Raw genomic sequence first — 17,820 nt, 5'->3', positions numbered from 1 at the left:
TTTATTTTCTTTATAAATTTATTTTTATTTCTTTTGATTTTGGGATGAAACTTGACAGATTCATGCAGGTGTACTGTTGCGAATATATTCATATTTAATTATGCATAAATGTTGTCTGACTATTTTTTTTTTTTTTTTTTTTTTTTTTTTTTTTTTCTTTTTCTTGGTATTGTCAGGATGAAGAAATAGGCATGCTTGGCGAAGTCACCCACTTACAGACAATTCTAGAAGATCTTGGCAACCTGACAGCTGATCCCAGCACACTGCCCCCTGCTAGTGAACAGGTACCGCATGTCTTCTGAATAACATTTTAAAAATGTTTTTTAGAAAATGTCTTCTGCATGCCAGGCCAACATGTTACCACATCATATCTCTTTTGATCTGTAGAGCTGTACATGCTCTCTTTGACTATGTCTTGTTTTGTTTATGCAGGTTATTCTTGATCTGAAAGGCTCGGACTACAGCTACTCATATCAGACTCCACCCGGCTCTCCTAGCAACACGTTATCACGCAAGAGCAGCATTAGCAGGTGAGTTCAGTGTCAGGAAATGCTCATTGTAGCAAAAAGTGATCGCTTAAAACATCCTCCTTAAATGGAATTACAAACAAAGCATTTTTTAATCAAGCTCCAAAAACGGCTCATTTTGATATTGCGTAATCTGTGATGGCAAATAGATATGACTGTCTCCAGAGCAAGAAATTGATGTAGTTATACATCATCGCACAATAGGCCCTGGTATTCAGTTGCTTAACAAATGACATTTGCCTAGACTGGATGCAAGTGTTGCGTCAAAAGAAAATAGATCCAATTATAATCACTGATGCTAAACAGTTCTTTTTGCGACTCTGTACAGATTCAGAAGGATCCCAGCATCTGAAACAAGCGGATGGTTTTATTTTAATGGTGTCCTGGATTATGTCAGAGGATTATGTAATTGCTCAGAGCATTTTGTTTTGTAAACAAGGCACAGTATAATGGAGAGTTTGCAAAGAAATTTGTTGAAATATGAAGCAGGCAACTGTATTGGATCTGACAGCAGCTGCGTCACAACCCTTAAGTAAATGATTTCATTTTGTCTGTAAAAGACTGTTTTATATGGATAATGATTTCAAAACACTAGCCTGCAATAGCGAGTGGGCATTGATACTGTTTCCTATGCAATGTCTTTAACCAGTCATAACAGTGGGCATGACAGAGGGTCAGACAGAGGGGCAGAATGAAGGTTGAAAATAACATTAACATTAAAAGTGAACCTCAAGGAACATATTAAAATAATAAAATCCATGTCATGTCCCCTTTAAAATTGATTGGAAATGTATGAGTATCTCTTTCTGTCTCTCACAGTAACTACACCTCTGTGCGTCATGTCCCGTCTTTGGACTCCATCTCCAGCGCAGTGGATGGCCTTCACCTGCGAGCCCCAGACACAACACGGGTATCACCACACCACAAAACTATTGGTCTAACTTACCTGGCCCATTTATGATGCATTAACCCTATGAAACCCAAATAGTTTAAATAATTTGTCATTCAGAACACACATACAATCTCATTCAGCCCAAAGCAAATATGGCTGTAAGCATCATCACAGCCTCTAGTCCGTTGTGGTGCATAATCCAAACCCCCCTCAAAATCCCAACTCACTTTCACTGTTGTGATGCTGAAAATATTAACAAATAAATTGTGTATTCTACTTTAGATGTTTTCTTCACACTAGTCTGAAGGAAGACATATTATGGAAATAATGGCCAAAATAGCCTAACATTTCAAAATTATTTTTTTGTCTGTAGCATCTCTGCTTAAGTTTGACCATTAGTAGCTATATTATGTGATATATAATTTAAAAGATAAATCAACAAGTGATATTTTATGATTTCTATTCAGGCACTGAATAGAATACCCAAAAGCATTTTGACGGAGGCTTGGATTTGACACCGTCTAATCTCATCTTTCTCTTGTCCCACTCCTCTCTGCCCCTCACCTCCATCTCCCAGCGCTCACGCAGTCCTCTCCTCCTGGTCGGAGGGGAGGAAGGCGCTCGCTCTCTCAGTGAAGGGAATTCTCCCACAATCCCTCGCACCGGCCACCGTGGCCCACACCTCCGGCACAGGAGCACTGTGAGCATAGACTCAGTGTAGTGTAGTGCTGTGTGTGTGACTGTGAATGGATTAATTGTTGCATGTGCTATTGGACACTTACCTATTATGTGTTTGTCATTGTGCATGTGTGGAGGTTGTATATGTGTGAAGGTAGAGAGCGCCCTCTGCAGGCCATTTTAGAGGGACACATCTGATAACTTTACACTGGGAGATGCAAGTGATTTTAAATGATTTTCTGATTTAAGAAATGGGGTCTGATAATCAAACACACTAACCAGTATACTTATCTATAACTATAAACCTGCATGCTTCTTAAAAACTCATCTGAACTTTTACCAAACTGTCATTAAAGTCAACGTGGTATCAAAAATTACTATTTATATATGTTTAATGTTAACCAGTGACCTATTAACTATTGATTAAGGCTGTAAGAATGTATCAGTTCACAATATATCGCAATACAGAAATATGTATCATGGATATCGACAATATGTATTGTGTGTATATATATATAAAATTTAATATATGTAGTCAGGAACAGAGTGCAAACATATATGTCTAACATAATTCTGTATTTTTAGCTAAGCAGAATCATGACTATTTCTGTTGGTGTCACCATTGACCTGTCATGGGGGAGAAGAACTAAGCTCATTCCTGATGCAATACCAAATTTAGTATTTTAATGAACAATACTTGAACAGTTTATCATGTCTTTGAAGTTATTTATAAAAAAAAAAAAAAAAAAAGTTAACATTTTTTGCCTTTGTTTAAAGTATAATGACATCAGTATCACGTATCAAACCGAGTGTATTGTTACACTTATGCTAATTAGGAATCATTGTATACTACTGTTGTAGGTAATGCAGACTTTATAAATATAAATTATTTTAAAAATGTGATTTAATGCTGATTAACCTTACTAGAATAAAGGGTTCTGCAGTAATAGCAAATAATGGCAATTTGAAAAGATGCATTAGCATCGGGTTACAATGCTTTGGAGGACTTGATCTTCAGCCTCCATGTCCTGGTTAAAAAACCTCCACAGTCCTCTGCAAACTCACATTCAGACCTGAAACGCCCACTTTACACAATCCAGTAAATTTAAAATGGAGTCCCACCCTACATTTTATATTCTTATAATGAAATCACTTTGAACACCATTTTATGTTGACTTTAAGGGTGTTTTCAGACCTGTAGATCATTTGCTTTGTTCCGAAACAGGGACTGCATTTGTTACAATGCTGCATTTTCTTCTTGGTTCAGTTCACTTTCACATGGCAACATTTCAAAGAGTACCAAAATGTGCAAGTAACGTGAATAAAACTTAAATTATATATATATATATATATATATATATATATATATATATATATATATATATATATATATATATATATATATATATATATATTTATAATGCAGTTAGAGTGGTTATCAAGGCTACATCGGATTAAAGAGATTTAAGATCTCTTTATGAACTTTTTGAAGTGTCAGAAGTGGTAGTTGCATAGCTGTCTATGGAGGGACAGAAATCTCACAGATTTAATCAAAAAGATGATCAAGTCTTATGGGTCTTACAACATGAGGGTGAGTAATTAATGAGAGAATTTTCATTTTTAGGGTGAATTAACACCTTCAAAATGAAGAGGAGCTCTTTGATTTTCAACTGCGATAACTAATGTCCTCAATCACAGAATCAGAGACTGCTGCTTTTTATATAACACATTTCCCAATATGAATTATGATACCGCTTGGTTCATTGGTCCGTTGGGTCGGATTGCTTTCTCACCTCAGCCGAACCACCCCAGAGTTTGTTTTCAGTCGGGCCGAGACCACCTCGTTCAGGCGATTGTTTTGGTGAGGATCCGAGCATGATTGGCATGTTCACATATGCCTAAAAAAAAAAACGAACTATGGAGAAAATGCACCAGGTTTCGAAACAAACGCTCCAAATGAGCCAGGTGTGAAAACCCCCTAAATCTTGTGTTTTAGTGTTTTGTTTTTCTTACCTGTACTAAGTTGACATGGACTAACATAGTATATCCTTGTTTAGGATCAAGGCCAGAACTCTCCTGGCACAGAGAACGGGACCTCAATGCCCCCACTACACAAAGCTTACAGTGGGCATGAGGAGAGAGCCAGGACGCTGTCCTCATCGGGCAAGGTACATACTCATTTTAATGCGGGAATGATGCACTAAATGCGCACAAGTTTTTCTTTTCTAAACGAAAAGTACATTTTTATACACCTTTTGATTCTATTGGAATTATTGTGGTCGACTCCACACTTCCCAACTCTTGATTGGCTCTCGCTCCTGTCCGTAGCCACAGTCAGCCAGGGAGCAGCTGGCTCTTACTCTGGGAGGCGGGCTTAATTCAGAAGCTCCTCGGACCAGCCGAGATTCCCTCCACTGCTCTAGCGGATACAGCACCCAGACGACTACGCCATCCTGCTCGGAGGACACCATTCCCTCACAGCACGGTCAGTACGCGTGCACATACACACACACAGGCATGAGCTTTTTCACATTTATTTATTTTTTTCTGTTCTGTAAAATTCCTTTCAAGTCTGGAGAGATTATCAAAAGTGCTCAATCTAGATTTCTTTTTCTCCTTTGTGTTTTTGTATGGCATTTTCCCCCTTTATGTTTTGACACTTTTACATCTTTCTCAACACAGTAATCTGATTTGTGGTTTGTGTAGGCATTAAATGTGCCTTTGTGGCATTGTAGACCAATTTTAGACTAAATCTGATGTGCTTGCACAAATCACAGGCTTAGATTGCTGTCCAAAGTGCGTGTTTTTGGCCCTTTGTATATATGTTAAATATACTTTATTGTTCTCTTACAGCCGTAAAGAAAGAACCTCCTCTATATGGTAGGTTTCTGAATGTCATTGCATAGACTTGATTATTCTCATTGTGATCATATACCAATAATAAACAACATTAAATGTCTTTATTTTAGGAAATCCATGTCATATTGCAGGCGTGCCTTTGTTGAAAGAGTGTTATCTGTACATGTACGATTTGAGTGTGTGCAACCATGAGATATAACATACGGCATCTCGTCAATTGTCAAGTCTATTATCCATCTTCTCATGTTGTTCGAGTGTTCAGTGAAAGACACACCCTATAACAGAGCTTTTGTGTGTCTGTCTTTTGGGAGGTAATCCAGTACTGTAGTCTTCATGCAGACTTTTTTTAGGGGTGTCAATTTAGTGCGTTAAATTAATGTGATTAAGACAATATGGTTTAAAAATATATATTTTTAATGTTTTATTTATTTATTTGTTTTATTTAATGCATGCATTCATAAATTTTCTTTTTCTTTTTTTCTTTTTTTTGTGCCAGTTAGTTCAGGTTTCCAAAAAGAAAATGTATATTCCGTTTTTTTTTTTTTTTTTTTTTTTTTTTTTTTTATGAATAAATAAATGTTAATTTAATTAAAAAAGTTAATTAAAAGTATAAAAAAAAATAGACATTTTTTTAAAACATTTTTGCATGTTACATACTTTAGGAATCTGTCAAAAAATATTAATTGTCATTTATTAGGCAAATAACAAACTGAAATAACTAAGTAGTCCTCATTCACACAAAATAAGCGTATATATATATATATATATATATATATATATATATATATATATATATATATATATATATATATATATATATATATATATATACACCTTTTTTTTTTTTTTGTACTTTTCCACAGTCTCTTTTGTTCCAAATAGTTTCTAGTTTTTCCCAAAGACTTGCTTTTGATGAAACGTTTTGCGATCTATTTTGAATCCATTAAATCCCAGCAATAACTTTATATTAGCATTAGAAACACTACTGTAACTAAAGGGCTTACACATACCGTAAACCATTACAGAAACTTAAAAAATGATTTTGGTAATAACCAGTACTGTTAGTTTAGGGCAGCTGTGGCACAAACCTTACATTGGGCGGTGGTCTAATAAATTTGTTATAAATATACGCCCACTCTATAAAATATAAAATGTATACAATTGCATGTGTTTGTTATTTTTTAAACAAATTACTCATTGAAATTTAAAACTTAATTACTTAAAAACTAAATTAAACTTCTACATAATGTTACCCTAAAAATGTGTTTAAAAACATCATAAGTTTGCAAGGCATAAAAACACATGTACTGATCACCAAAGGTAAGATGGCGACAGCACAGCCCTGTCCTGATAGAGCTGGTGACGGGTCCTAAACACTCTCACACCGCTGGGCCATCTTCATTGTTAAACACTGACTTCAAATGTTGAAACATGCTTTTGTGTTTTCTTCCACTGTCATTCCCTGCATATGTAATTTCAGCTTCAATTACTTTTTTAATTTCCTTTTTTTTTCTTCTAAACAATGTAGAAGTGGTATTATTCAACATTAACGCAGTGTGTGCCTCTCCTCTCTTACAGACTATGACTACATCTCACTGCACGGAGGAGAGGACGCCCACAGCCAGTCTGAATTTGATAAATCTTCTACAATTCCTCGCAACAGCGACTTAAGTCTCAATTACCGCAAAATGTTTCAAAGCAAGAGGCCGGCATCTACCGTCAGTCTGCTGATGGATCCGGAGCCTATAGGACCCCACACGGCCACTATCCGCCGTAAACCCTCCAGCAAGCCCAATATCCGCCGTGGAACCATCAGTGGGGGAGTGCCTATACCCATCTCCACACCACAGGTTATTCATCTACTGAAACTTAAAGAATGTACAGGAGAACTACTGGAATATCTATCATAATTTTACCATAAAGTTTTCTTAAAGGGTTAGTTCACCCAAAAATGAAATTTCTGCCATTAATTACTCACACCCTCATGTCGTTCCACATCCGTTAGACCTTTGTTCATCTTCAGAACACAAATTAAGATATTTTTGATGAAATATGAGAGATTTTTTGTCTCCCATAGAAAGCAACGTAATTACCACTTTCAAGGTCCAGAAAACAAGACATCATTAAAATAGTCAACGTGACTACAGTGGTTCATTCTTAATGTTATGAAGTGACGAGAATACTTTTTGTGTGCAAAACAAAAATAACGACGTTTTATTTTATAACAACAGTTTTGAAGGAAATACTTTTATTCAGTAAGGATGGATTAAATTTACCAAAAGACAGTATAAAAAGGCATTTATATGGTTAAAATATTTCTATTTCAAATACATTGTTATTTTGAAGTTTCTATTAATCAAAGAATCCAGAAAAAAAATTAGTTTTTACAAAAATATTAAACAGCACAACTGTTTCTAACAGATAATAATAAATGTTTATTGAGCAGCGAATCAGCATATTAAAATGATTTCTCAAGGATCATGTGACACTGAAGACTGGAGTATCACGTGAATTACTAAATTAAAATATATTCAAATAGAAAGCAGTTATTTTAAATTGTAATAATGTTTGACAGTATTACAGTTGTACTGTATTATTGATCAAATAAATTGGGGAATCCAGTAATCCAGTAGTACTGGAAGAAGTAAACAAGAACCCAATTAATTGGGATCTTATTTGAATCTTAGGAAAGTTCCTTCAGTGTTTTTCTAAAGTTATGATAGAAAATATCCTGTACAATTTTTAAGCTTGTTTTCAATATTAAAGATGTTTTTGCATAAGTGTTTTTATATCCCTGTACTGAAACTTTTCGTTCTGAATTTAGGTGCCGATGAAGGCATCCGTTTCTACCGCCGGCCTGAGCGGCAGCGAGGAGACAGTGTGCCCTCCTGGGCTGATTCAGAGTAACAGGTTACCTGGCTCTGATCTGGCTCACACCAGACATAATCTCTGTACATCTACTCAGAGTCTGAGTGCAATGCCGCCTCCATACTATTCCATGTTCCCTGGGCAGCCACCAGTGGGCAGTACTGAGCCGATGTATCAAATGAGCAAGCAACAGCAGTATGCGTTGCACCAACAGCAACAGAGGCAGTATCAACAACAACAGCTGCAACACCAATATCACCAACAACACAATCAACAGCAATATAATCAACAACAGTACAATCACCAACAGCAATATAAACAACAACAGGAGTCGCAATATCAAGAGATCCAGCAGAAACACAAACGTCAGTGTCAGCAGCAGCAGCAGCAGCAACAACAAATTCAGCAGCAGGTTCAAAACATGGCAGCTCACAATTCCAGTGTGCCAGTTGAAAGTGGGCAGCCCAATTCCGCCCAGCCCGGCGTGGACCATACCGACAGCGTTCCTGATCCGGGCAGCGGAGGTGACATGTTGAGTATGATACGCAGAGGAGTCAAATTACGTCGGACACTCACCAACGATCGTTCGGCACCTTTAATCACCCCCAACCATCTCGACTGATTTTATTTTTTCCATTGTTTGATTTTGTCTGTGGCTTTTTATGGTTGCTTTTTCCGTCTTTTCGCTTGGCGACTTTTTTCTGTGCCTTTTATTGTTGCAAGGTTGCTCTTTTTTTCTTTTCTTTTCTTTTTTTTTTTAAGTGGGGGCAAAACTGTTGACTAAGGTGCGACTCTTGCCACATGAAAAGATGTTTGACTTAATTACACTGTGCTCAAAGAACAAACGTTTTGCCGTGTCCTTGCGAATGTTGCCTCTCAAATTAAAGTAAGTTCTGCAGGCTGTGTGCTTTACATGTATATGTATACTTATATATATATATATATACAGATATATATGTATTTAGAGATCTAGATCGAACGTCAGAGCTTAAGATATATTAAAGTTATTTGTTTGTTGTATTCGCAAAGATAAAGCACTCAGCCTTCTGGTTAGAGATCAAAACTTCTGTATATATTAGCGAAACTATTGAAAGACTGTTGTATTATTATTAATTTTGTTTTCATATTTGTTTTTGAAATTAGACAAAACAGCACTAGGCGTCTATTTTTGTACAGTTTAGGGTAACAGAAAACTGCACCACTGCCTTTAATCCGCCCAATGACTGGATGCGAATGCAGCCAATGAGAGTTGTGGAGGGAGGGAAGGAGCGATGTGATTGGGTGGATGAATGAAGGACTGGAATAGTGGAACTTATTTGTGTTGCTTATGACTGTGAGAGCTTACAAAGGCATCACTGTGGTTATTTATTCGACCTGTTTGATTCTGAATCATTTTTAATCGTTTCTTTACCAAAGCTTTGATGCTGTAGCCTCGTAGATGCGTATAAACTTGCTCTCCTGGAAGATTTGCTATAAAGACTCTATTCATAAAACTTCAAACTTGTGGCCCATGACTTTTTTTAAAGCATTTTTTTGTCTTTGAATCAAAAAACTGACTGTTGTCAACAAAAGAGATGCTTAGAGACAAAAAGAGACCTGCAGTTTTCCACCAATACAAAAGCACAATGGTTTAATGTTTGAAAATGATTTTAGCTAGCCATAATATTAGTCTTGTAATTTTACATTTGTACTGTCGAATAAATTATATTTTTATTTTACAGTAGTATGATTTCTTATTGTAATTATTTAGTAGTAATAATAATCATAATAAGAAATAATTATATTTTGCAGTACAAATATTATTTAATAGTCATATTGATATGTAATCACAAAATACTTGGCCAAGTTGTGCAACCCAACAAACAAGCACAGCAAAACTGGAGCTCTTTTGTTTTTTTGTTTTTTTAGTATTGCGTTTTAAATCATCACGATATTTGTCAGAAAAATCGCAATTATATTTTTCGCCAAATAGTGCTGCCCTACTCTTAAATGTTCAGTGTGCAAATTTTAGCGTTATCTTGCAGTGAGGTTGCGAATTGCAACCAACGGCTCAGTCCACCGCTCACCCCTCCCTTTCGAAGCACATAGAGAAGCTACGGTGGTCGACATAGGACAAAAATGTCGTCGTCTGAGACAGTAGAGAGTAGCCAGTCAAGCAGTGAGGTTTCTTTACAAATATAAATTAAGAAATTATATCTTCTTTGTGCGTATTCAACGTTGTGACGATGTAAGCTTCCTCTAAAAACACCAATAAAGAAGCAGTACAACATAGTGAAGGAACGCACTCTGTAGAGCAGTTTGTCCGATTAGGGCTACTGTAGAAACATGTAAGGGCACCCGCAGTGTATGTAGATAGAAATGGTTCATTCTAAGGTAATAAAAACATAACGGTTCATTATGTAAGGTCTTTATACACCACTGAAAACATAGTTATGTATATTATATTGCATTTCAGTCAGTAGATCCTCCTAAATATTACACACTGGACCTTTAATGAATCACTCTAATCTCAAATGCGAGGCTATCATCATTAACTGCTCATTATGACCGCTTTCTACAACAAAGGTGTGTAAAATGTTTGGATGTTGAGAATTGTAAAATGGTTCTGTTTTTTGAGTTCTTTTGGCGGTTATTCTAATATTGAATGTCGTACGAGAGCGAGCAATAAGCATAGCCCAGATGCTTGCCTCATTTATGTTTATCAAATAAAAAAAATGCATTTCCTTTAGAATTTCCTCTTAGAGTAGATTACCCAGAATTCTGTGTTGTGATGCACTTGTGGTTACTGTAGCTTTACTACGCTACCCTGTTGTTTTCTTAAACGAAAGTAATGCTGGACATTTGCTTTCTAGCTTGAAGTGCATCACCATTACCTTTAACATTTTTAATATCAAATCTATGCATCAAGCATCATTTTTTGCACCTCTAGAATAAATTATAAACACTTGATGGAACAATAATCATCTCGGTATGATGCTGAGTGTAGTGAACCTGATATACAGAAACACTTCTGCGGTCTGACAGTATCTCGCAGGCATCTGTACTGTCTTTGATGTCTTATAATTTATCATATCCGTCACGCACGTGCTGGCAGGTGCTCTTTGAAGTTTCCCTCGTGCTACAAAAGTTCTGTTTCTTCATATCTTACCGCATTCTTTTACCGACCCCTATTTTTGTATACTTTTCAGGTTATTCTCAATCTAGTGTTACTTCACACCTGTATGAGCCGCGTCTAGGATTTCTCGCCCCCTGTCCATCTGTATGCTCAATTGTCTTCAGTGATTTAGACATGGATAGAGGCGTTCACTCCTGACACAATGCTCCTCAGGCCTTTTACTGTAGGACTAGCTTGCAGCTGCTGTACGGCCCTACTGGAGTGTAAAAGAATATCATTTCACTCTGAAAGGTGAGCCGACCGAGGTGTTTTTCCACTAATATGCATTGTTATTAGTGCCGCTCAGGCCGGTAATGTCTGAGGTGTTTCATTTGTGTTGAGGAGAAGGTTTCCTTGCTGAGATATGGCGGTGGTTGTAGCACAGTGAGTTTTGCCTGTTGCAGGGATTTTTCAAAAGAACCTAATTATGAGAGGAAGTGTTAAACTTGTAAGATCGGAAGGTGGATAGGAAGGAATTTGCCCAAGAGATGATTATTTTTTGGTTATGTTTTAGACTTGTTTTTTTTGTGAACATTCTTACTTTTTGGATTCCTTGACCTGATGCAGTCAATGTCGTGAAAAGAAACTACCAAGCATCAACTGAAAAAGGATGAATGTCAAATTAAAGATATCTTCATTATTGTGAACTTCTGTGTCCACCGACATTTTGAGATGAGTTATTAGTAGTAATTAAAGCTGCTGCCTGTAACTTTTTTGTGTTAAAATGTACAAAAAATATACAATGAGCAAGTACATCATGAATCCATACATAGGTTATAGGTACACCAATAATAAGTGTTTACATTCAGAGTATTTTCGACTGGTTCGGGTCGTAGCACGATATCTGCGTGACTCATCATAGACGTAAACGCAGAGAAGAAGCTCCGGCTACAACGTTCTTCCACAAGACAGCTCTGTTTATTAACTAGATTTGGCTAGAGCGTCAAAAGTTACGGACTGCAGCTTTAAAGAAGTAATCCACAAGAAAGCTGTGCGTAAATGATTTAAATGATGTTAATGTGGGTGGTTACCAGGGTGTTGCTATATAGTTGCTATAAATAGAGAAATTATAAGGTTAATTCAACAAATACTCATTTAATTGTTTTCATAAATGCTGTTCTTTTGAATTTTGTTCATCAAAGAATCCTGAAAAAACTGTTTACAAGTTACACAAAAATATGAAGCAGCACAACTGTTGATAAGACACACTTCTTGAGCAGCCAATCCAAAATGATTAGAATGATTTCTTAAATATTACTTTCCAACAAAACAGTCATGTTACGCTTTCATTTTTGGTTCTTCTCAAGTTGATACACTTTTCTCCTACAGTTTTAGTCCACTGAAGAGTGTGGTCGAGATCAATCTTATGTGATTAACAGGCCTGAATTAGTGCTGGATTTGAAATCTGAACATACTGCAGTGGTTGACGTCAAATGTGTGGACTCAGAGAGTGTGTGTGTGGCACATTTGTCCACAAAACGGCTTATAAATCAGTGAATAAGTTAAGTTTTTTTGAAAATGTAAAACTGCAGAAAGTTCTCTATGATGGGAAGTTTTAGGTTTAAGGTTAGAGGATAGAAAATACAGTTTGTACAGTATAAAAATAATGTCCAAGCCCCCATAAAACATGAAAAGCCAATGTGTGTGTAAAACATCCACACTTAGTGAAGGTTTAAATCTATCAATGTTCAAAAGGAAATATCTTCTGTCCTGGTTTCTTTTACTGACCAAACCATGTTCATTTGTTCTTATCCATACATTTGTTTTTGTGCTTAAAAAATAAAAATAAGAAATGTGTAAGTTTTAATTTTTTAATTTAGATTAAATTAACTTTGTTTAACCTTAATCTTGAGAAGGTAAGGTAAAACTCCATCCCATAAGGGAATCTTACCAGGTCTAGAGAGCATCTTATTTGGTAATATATATATATATATATATATATATATATATATATATATATATATATATATATATATATATATATATATATATATATATATTTTTTTTTTATTTTTTTATTATTATTATTTATTCCATTTACCTGCAAAATGTTTATCCGATCAACTTTTAGGAGTATCCGGGTTTTCCAGTCCTAGGAATGATAGTGATTTCCTGGCTTAGTAAGGTAGGTTATTTGTAGGCCTACTTATTTATATCAAATCTCAGTCTGTTTTGTCTACTTTTGGAGACTGTTGTACACAAATACTAGGCCTAAGTATTTAATTTTAATTGTTTAAATCTCTGTTTCAAAGACTGTTACCTGATGGAAAATCCTTCACATGAAAATAAGTCTTAAGGCATTTTGGGCACACATTTATTTCATGTAATAACATAATTTTACAATAATCAAATCAGTTTGTCCCGTATGTTGTTTATGCATTTATATGTCAGTTCTGTAGGCCTATCATGTTAATCATTTTGGGCCTATATGTTATGGTGACATTAATAACTCTTATAGCATTAAGTGCAATTAAAAAAAAAAAAAAAAAATGATGTCCAATGTAAAGTTTGGGTCCTGAAGTAAATCTGAGGTAAATGATTTTGGATGATTCAGATGCTGTATCAGTCAGTCACTCACAAAAACAAGCAGACTCACTTTAATTCGTAAGACGGTGCTGTATCACGGTGACTAAGCATTTTACAGAACCCGTGTAACTCTACCGGTCACGGTGATCGGTGATCTCATCTGACCTCAATGCCGCTCTATTGCTGAGTGATTGCAGCATGCTGACTCACCTTCAGCAGTCCCAGCGGCGAACACACGATGGCGCTGCGCGCCGCGGCGGATTCTTCAATCCATCATCACTTCCAGGAATATCGGCCGCTTTTCCCAAAATAGAAGGAGGGGAATCTGTTCTCCAGGGGAAACGAAGTAAAGTGGCGCAGGGCGATGTAAGGCATGAGTCCATTGTGAGTGGTCATGTGAAAACTATTTATTTTCTTCCGAAATTTCCGGTCAGCTGTTGGGATGTGAGGGAAACTGGTTTACTGTAAAAAGAGGAGGAGGCCTGTGTGGATAATCCCACAGTGATGAACACTAGCCATTGTTTTTACTTAATATTATTGTTGAATAGTTAAAGTGGTTTCTAAATGTGTTTGGACATTTAAACCACTATTTAAAAATATCCGAAAGGCGTTACATTAAATACAGAGAGAGAAACTTTTTGTAATTTATAGTAAATACTAAAGTGTTTTTGAACCATACTATAATAAATTGTAGTATACTGTACATATTATAGTATTTCCAACACTTTGTTAATGAATGCTACAGCATACTGTAGTGTTAATTATAGTGAACTGATAAACTATTTAATACTGTAGTATACTTTAGTTTTTACTACAGTAAACTGTAGTGTATTTGTAGTATAATATACCCTATATTTGTACAAAACTTAGTACAGTATTGGGTAAAGTAATTTGTTCATATTACTATAGTTGTTATATTACCACAGCAACTATAATTACCACAACAAATTAAAGTACGATACTATAGTATTTACTATAAATTAATTCTAAGAAGTATTTTTTCATGTAGGTTATCTGAAGGTTTGACATTCAGACATTGTTGAGTGATTTAAGTGTCCAAAAATGTTTTGGTGCCATTGTAATATCATGATAACAGTATCTTATTGATACATTGCATTGTATTGCAAAAGGAAGGGTCAATGTCTGCGGTTAAATGAGTCATACCTGACAAGTTTGATCTGTTTGTTTATGTTGTTCTAACACAATCTGTCGACCCTTTATGTAATCCTGTTTTCTTTCTCCATTTGGGGCGAGTTAAGAGGTGAGTGCTATAGCTTCTGACATTAGAGAGAGAGTGTGTGTGTGTGTGTGTGTGTGCGCGCATTTAAAAGGGAGAGTGAGTCAGTGAGATTTCATCCCGTTATTGTGGCTTGTGCTCTGACTCACTTCCAGAACGTTAAATTATCCACCAGCAACAGCTTCCTAAACCACAAAACACACACACACGCGCTCCAAACAACCCTGAACTTGAACTTTCCTCCAGTTATTCCCTTCCTTATCATGTATGTTTTGTGTGTTTTACGCTAAACCAAAAACACCTGCATTACTTCCCTTGGGATTTCCCTCCCTAACGCTCAAGTAAATCCATGCATCTGTGACCTTGTGAAGTGTGTGTGTTTAGGTCTGTCCATGAGAGAATCAACCTATGACACATTCAAACAGACCTACGATGTCCTTTGTAATTCTAAGCAATAGCATTCATTAACGTTGACTCCATAGTCTGATTCAAGGATTTGTTCACCAAAGAATGACATTTTTGTCATTTACTCACCCTCATCTTATTCCAAACCCATATGACTTACTTTCTTCAGTGGAAAACAAAATGAGATGTTTTTACCAATGTTCATGCTGCTCTTTTCCATACAATATATAGAGATCACAGGGCTGTCAAAGATGAATTCAAATTGTCTGAGGAGTTAAGTGTGTCGAATAGACGGTCATTATTCACACACAAAAATTACAATAATATCTTATGCAGTGCAGTTATTGTTAACTAAAACTACAAGGATTTAAAAAAAATGCAATTAAAATAAATATTAGATGCAAAACAAACTTAAAATGTCTTGCTGTTTTTAATTGCTTTGGCAACTAACTCAACTAAGTCTAAGTTGAAGTAATAAAATTACTAGGTTCCACTTTATTTTAAGGTGTCCGTGTTACAGTGTAATTATACACTTAAGTACTGAGTAATAATAATTGACTACATATACTTACTTTAGGGTTAGGGTATGGGTTTGGTTTAGGGTTAATTGCATGTAATTATGCATAATTTATAGTTATTACTGTATGTAACGTGTAACAAGGACACTATGAAATAGTGTTACCAATTACTAAAACTGAAATAAAAACAAATTAAAACTAAAGATTTAAAGCTGCAGTCTGTAAGTTTTGCCTCTTTGTCGCCATCTCTGTTTGAAACCTGCAATTGCAGTTAATTGCATAATTATCATCTTTACGTGGGTTGTGCATCGGCACGGCTCCTCGGCGTGGATGAATCTAATGTTTTGAGGAGAATGTGTGGCTGTCAGTCACCGCACCGGTGGATACTGTACTTCGGAATAACAGATTGTAGTCTTGGAAGTATGTCCAAAATAAGAATTTTCACTGAAAAAGTCTGCCACTTTTGTTCTGACCAACAGAGAAAAAAAAAGCATTACAATAAATCGCACTACTAATGGTGCTTAAATCTAATGATCGCTTAGCTCATATCACAAAAGAACGTGCAAATTATTATTATTCTTATGCTTTGTTCTCACGTTGTTAATGTTAACAACATCAGAATTGTATTTAGCGTGTATAAGCATTACCTGTAGATTTAAATTTCTGTAAAGTCTATTCTCTAAAGTTAATTTGTCATACCATACAATCCGCCATCAAAATGTTGCAGCTGCTGTGAGAAAAGGCTATAAATGATCCGCCTCACATGTGATATAGCCTACCAGCTGGGATTCCTTCTTTATGTAAACAGACGTGATGAAATGACGGAAAGATGAATGGTGGCGTGCTCGAATTTCTCGCCACCCGTACCACTGGAACACATTACTACAAGCTTATCGTTGTGAATCAGGCTAAGGTAAGGAGATAGTTTTTAACACTGGCTGGTTATGTACTTGCTCAAAAATTGATTTTGGATAATTTTTAACCAAAAACAGTTACGAACTGCAGCTTTAACAAAAACTAATAAAAGTGACAGAAGCACATAATAAAATAAATGAAATAAAAATGAAAACAAAATATAAAAAATTAAAGCTAATTCAAAATATTAAAGCTGCTCTCCGCGATTTTTGGCCCTCTAGCGGTTAATAAACAGAACTGCACGTGTCTTGCGGAGGAACATTCTAGCCGGAGCTACTTTTCTCCGTGTATGTCTATGGCGAGTCACGCAGTTACTGTGATACTCTGCGGCGAGTCCTACCAGTCCCGTCTGAAATAGTCAGAATATAAACACTTATTATAAGTGTACCATAATGATTCAAGGTAAGACAAAAACACGGTTTGGAAAATGGATTCATGTTGTACATTCTCATTATATAATTTTTGTAAATTTTTAACACAAAAAAAGTTGCTGACTGCAACTTTAATAAATACTATAGTAGTTCATATAAATAATACTAAAATAACACTGCACTTATGATACTTTTTATGGTGCTGCTTATTTTAGTAGCCATTCACTTTCATTATATGTAACAGCAGCTTGAACATTCTTTAAACCGTCTCCTTTTGTGTTCCATGGACGATATAGAAACTCATATGGGTTTGGAATGACATGAGGTTAAGTAAACGATGCCAGAAATTTCGATTTTGGCTTAACTCTCCCTTTAAGTTGTGCCAGAGCTGAAGTAGAGCGCTCAATGTGCGCTTTCTTTTTCTCTCTCCCACTATTTCTCTCTTTCTCCTCCCTCCTTCTCATTTTGCGGTCTGAATAAACTTGTGTCTGGTCGTGTCTTCTGTAGTTGTGCCAGCATTTGTGATTGGTCATGGCCGGGATCTCTGACGCACCGCGTGATGCTGCCCTCATCTCCTCCTGATCGCTGCATCACGCCGGCGTCTGTCTCATTATTGGCTTTAAAGATGCTGCTGTACAAAACACTTTCTCATAACTGATGAGGAGACAAAACGACTACTGTATGTTCTTAGTCAGAGAAATAACAGCACACTTCATTTATGCATTAATGTTAATGATTTTAGAAAGTACAATTCTGTTTGTCATTTTTATAACATGAGCAGATAACTGCATATAACAAATAATAATCCTTTAAAAAAGTTGTGCTGCTTAATATTTCTGCGGAAACTGATTTTTTTTTTTTTAAGAATCC

At 35.9% G+C, this 17,820-nt stretch overlaps 1 protein-coding gene across 5 annotated transcripts in view; it reads left to right on the top strand.

Moving 5' to 3' along the window:
- Nucleotides 1-9,324, top strand: part of mtss1 (MTSS I-BAR domain containing 1) — a 64,740-nt gene extending 55,416 nt beyond the window's left edge. For 3 of the 5 annotated variants that reach the window (XM_067373781.1, XM_067373785.1, XM_067373783.1), the window contains 9 exons: nucleotides 177-284; nucleotides 433-530; nucleotides 1,347-1,437; nucleotides 1,997-2,119; nucleotides 4,155-4,265; nucleotides 4,426-4,582; nucleotides 4,951-4,977; nucleotides 6,535-6,806; nucleotides 7,781-9,324. In XM_067373781.1, the coding sequence (XP_067229882.1) occupies nucleotides 177-284; nucleotides 433-530; nucleotides 1,347-1,437; nucleotides 1,997-2,119; nucleotides 4,155-4,265; nucleotides 4,426-4,582; nucleotides 4,951-4,977; nucleotides 6,535-6,806; nucleotides 7,781-8,446 (1,653 nt within the window). In that variant the 3' untranslated portion in view covers nucleotides 8,447-9,324. The remainder of the gene's footprint in view (nucleotides 1-176; nucleotides 285-432; nucleotides 531-1,346; nucleotides 1,438-1,996; nucleotides 2,120-4,154; nucleotides 4,266-4,425; nucleotides 4,583-4,950; nucleotides 4,978-6,534; nucleotides 6,807-7,780) is intronic. The other 2 variants (XM_067373784.1, XM_067373782.1) reach the window with 2 other exon arrangements.
- The last annotated feature ends 8,496 nt before the right edge of the window (nucleotides 9,325-17,820 follow it).

Source organism: Chanodichthys erythropterus, chromosome 21 (assembly GCF_024489055.1).
Source record: "Chanodichthys erythropterus isolate Z2021 chromosome 21, ASM2448905v1, whole genome shotgun sequence".
Classification (NCBI taxonomy): domain Eukaryota; kingdom Metazoa; phylum Chordata; class Actinopteri; order Cypriniformes; family Xenocyprididae; genus Chanodichthys; species Chanodichthys erythropterus.
Note: the sequence above shows the minus strand (reverse complement) of the source record. Positions and strands in the feature narration are given on the sequence as shown.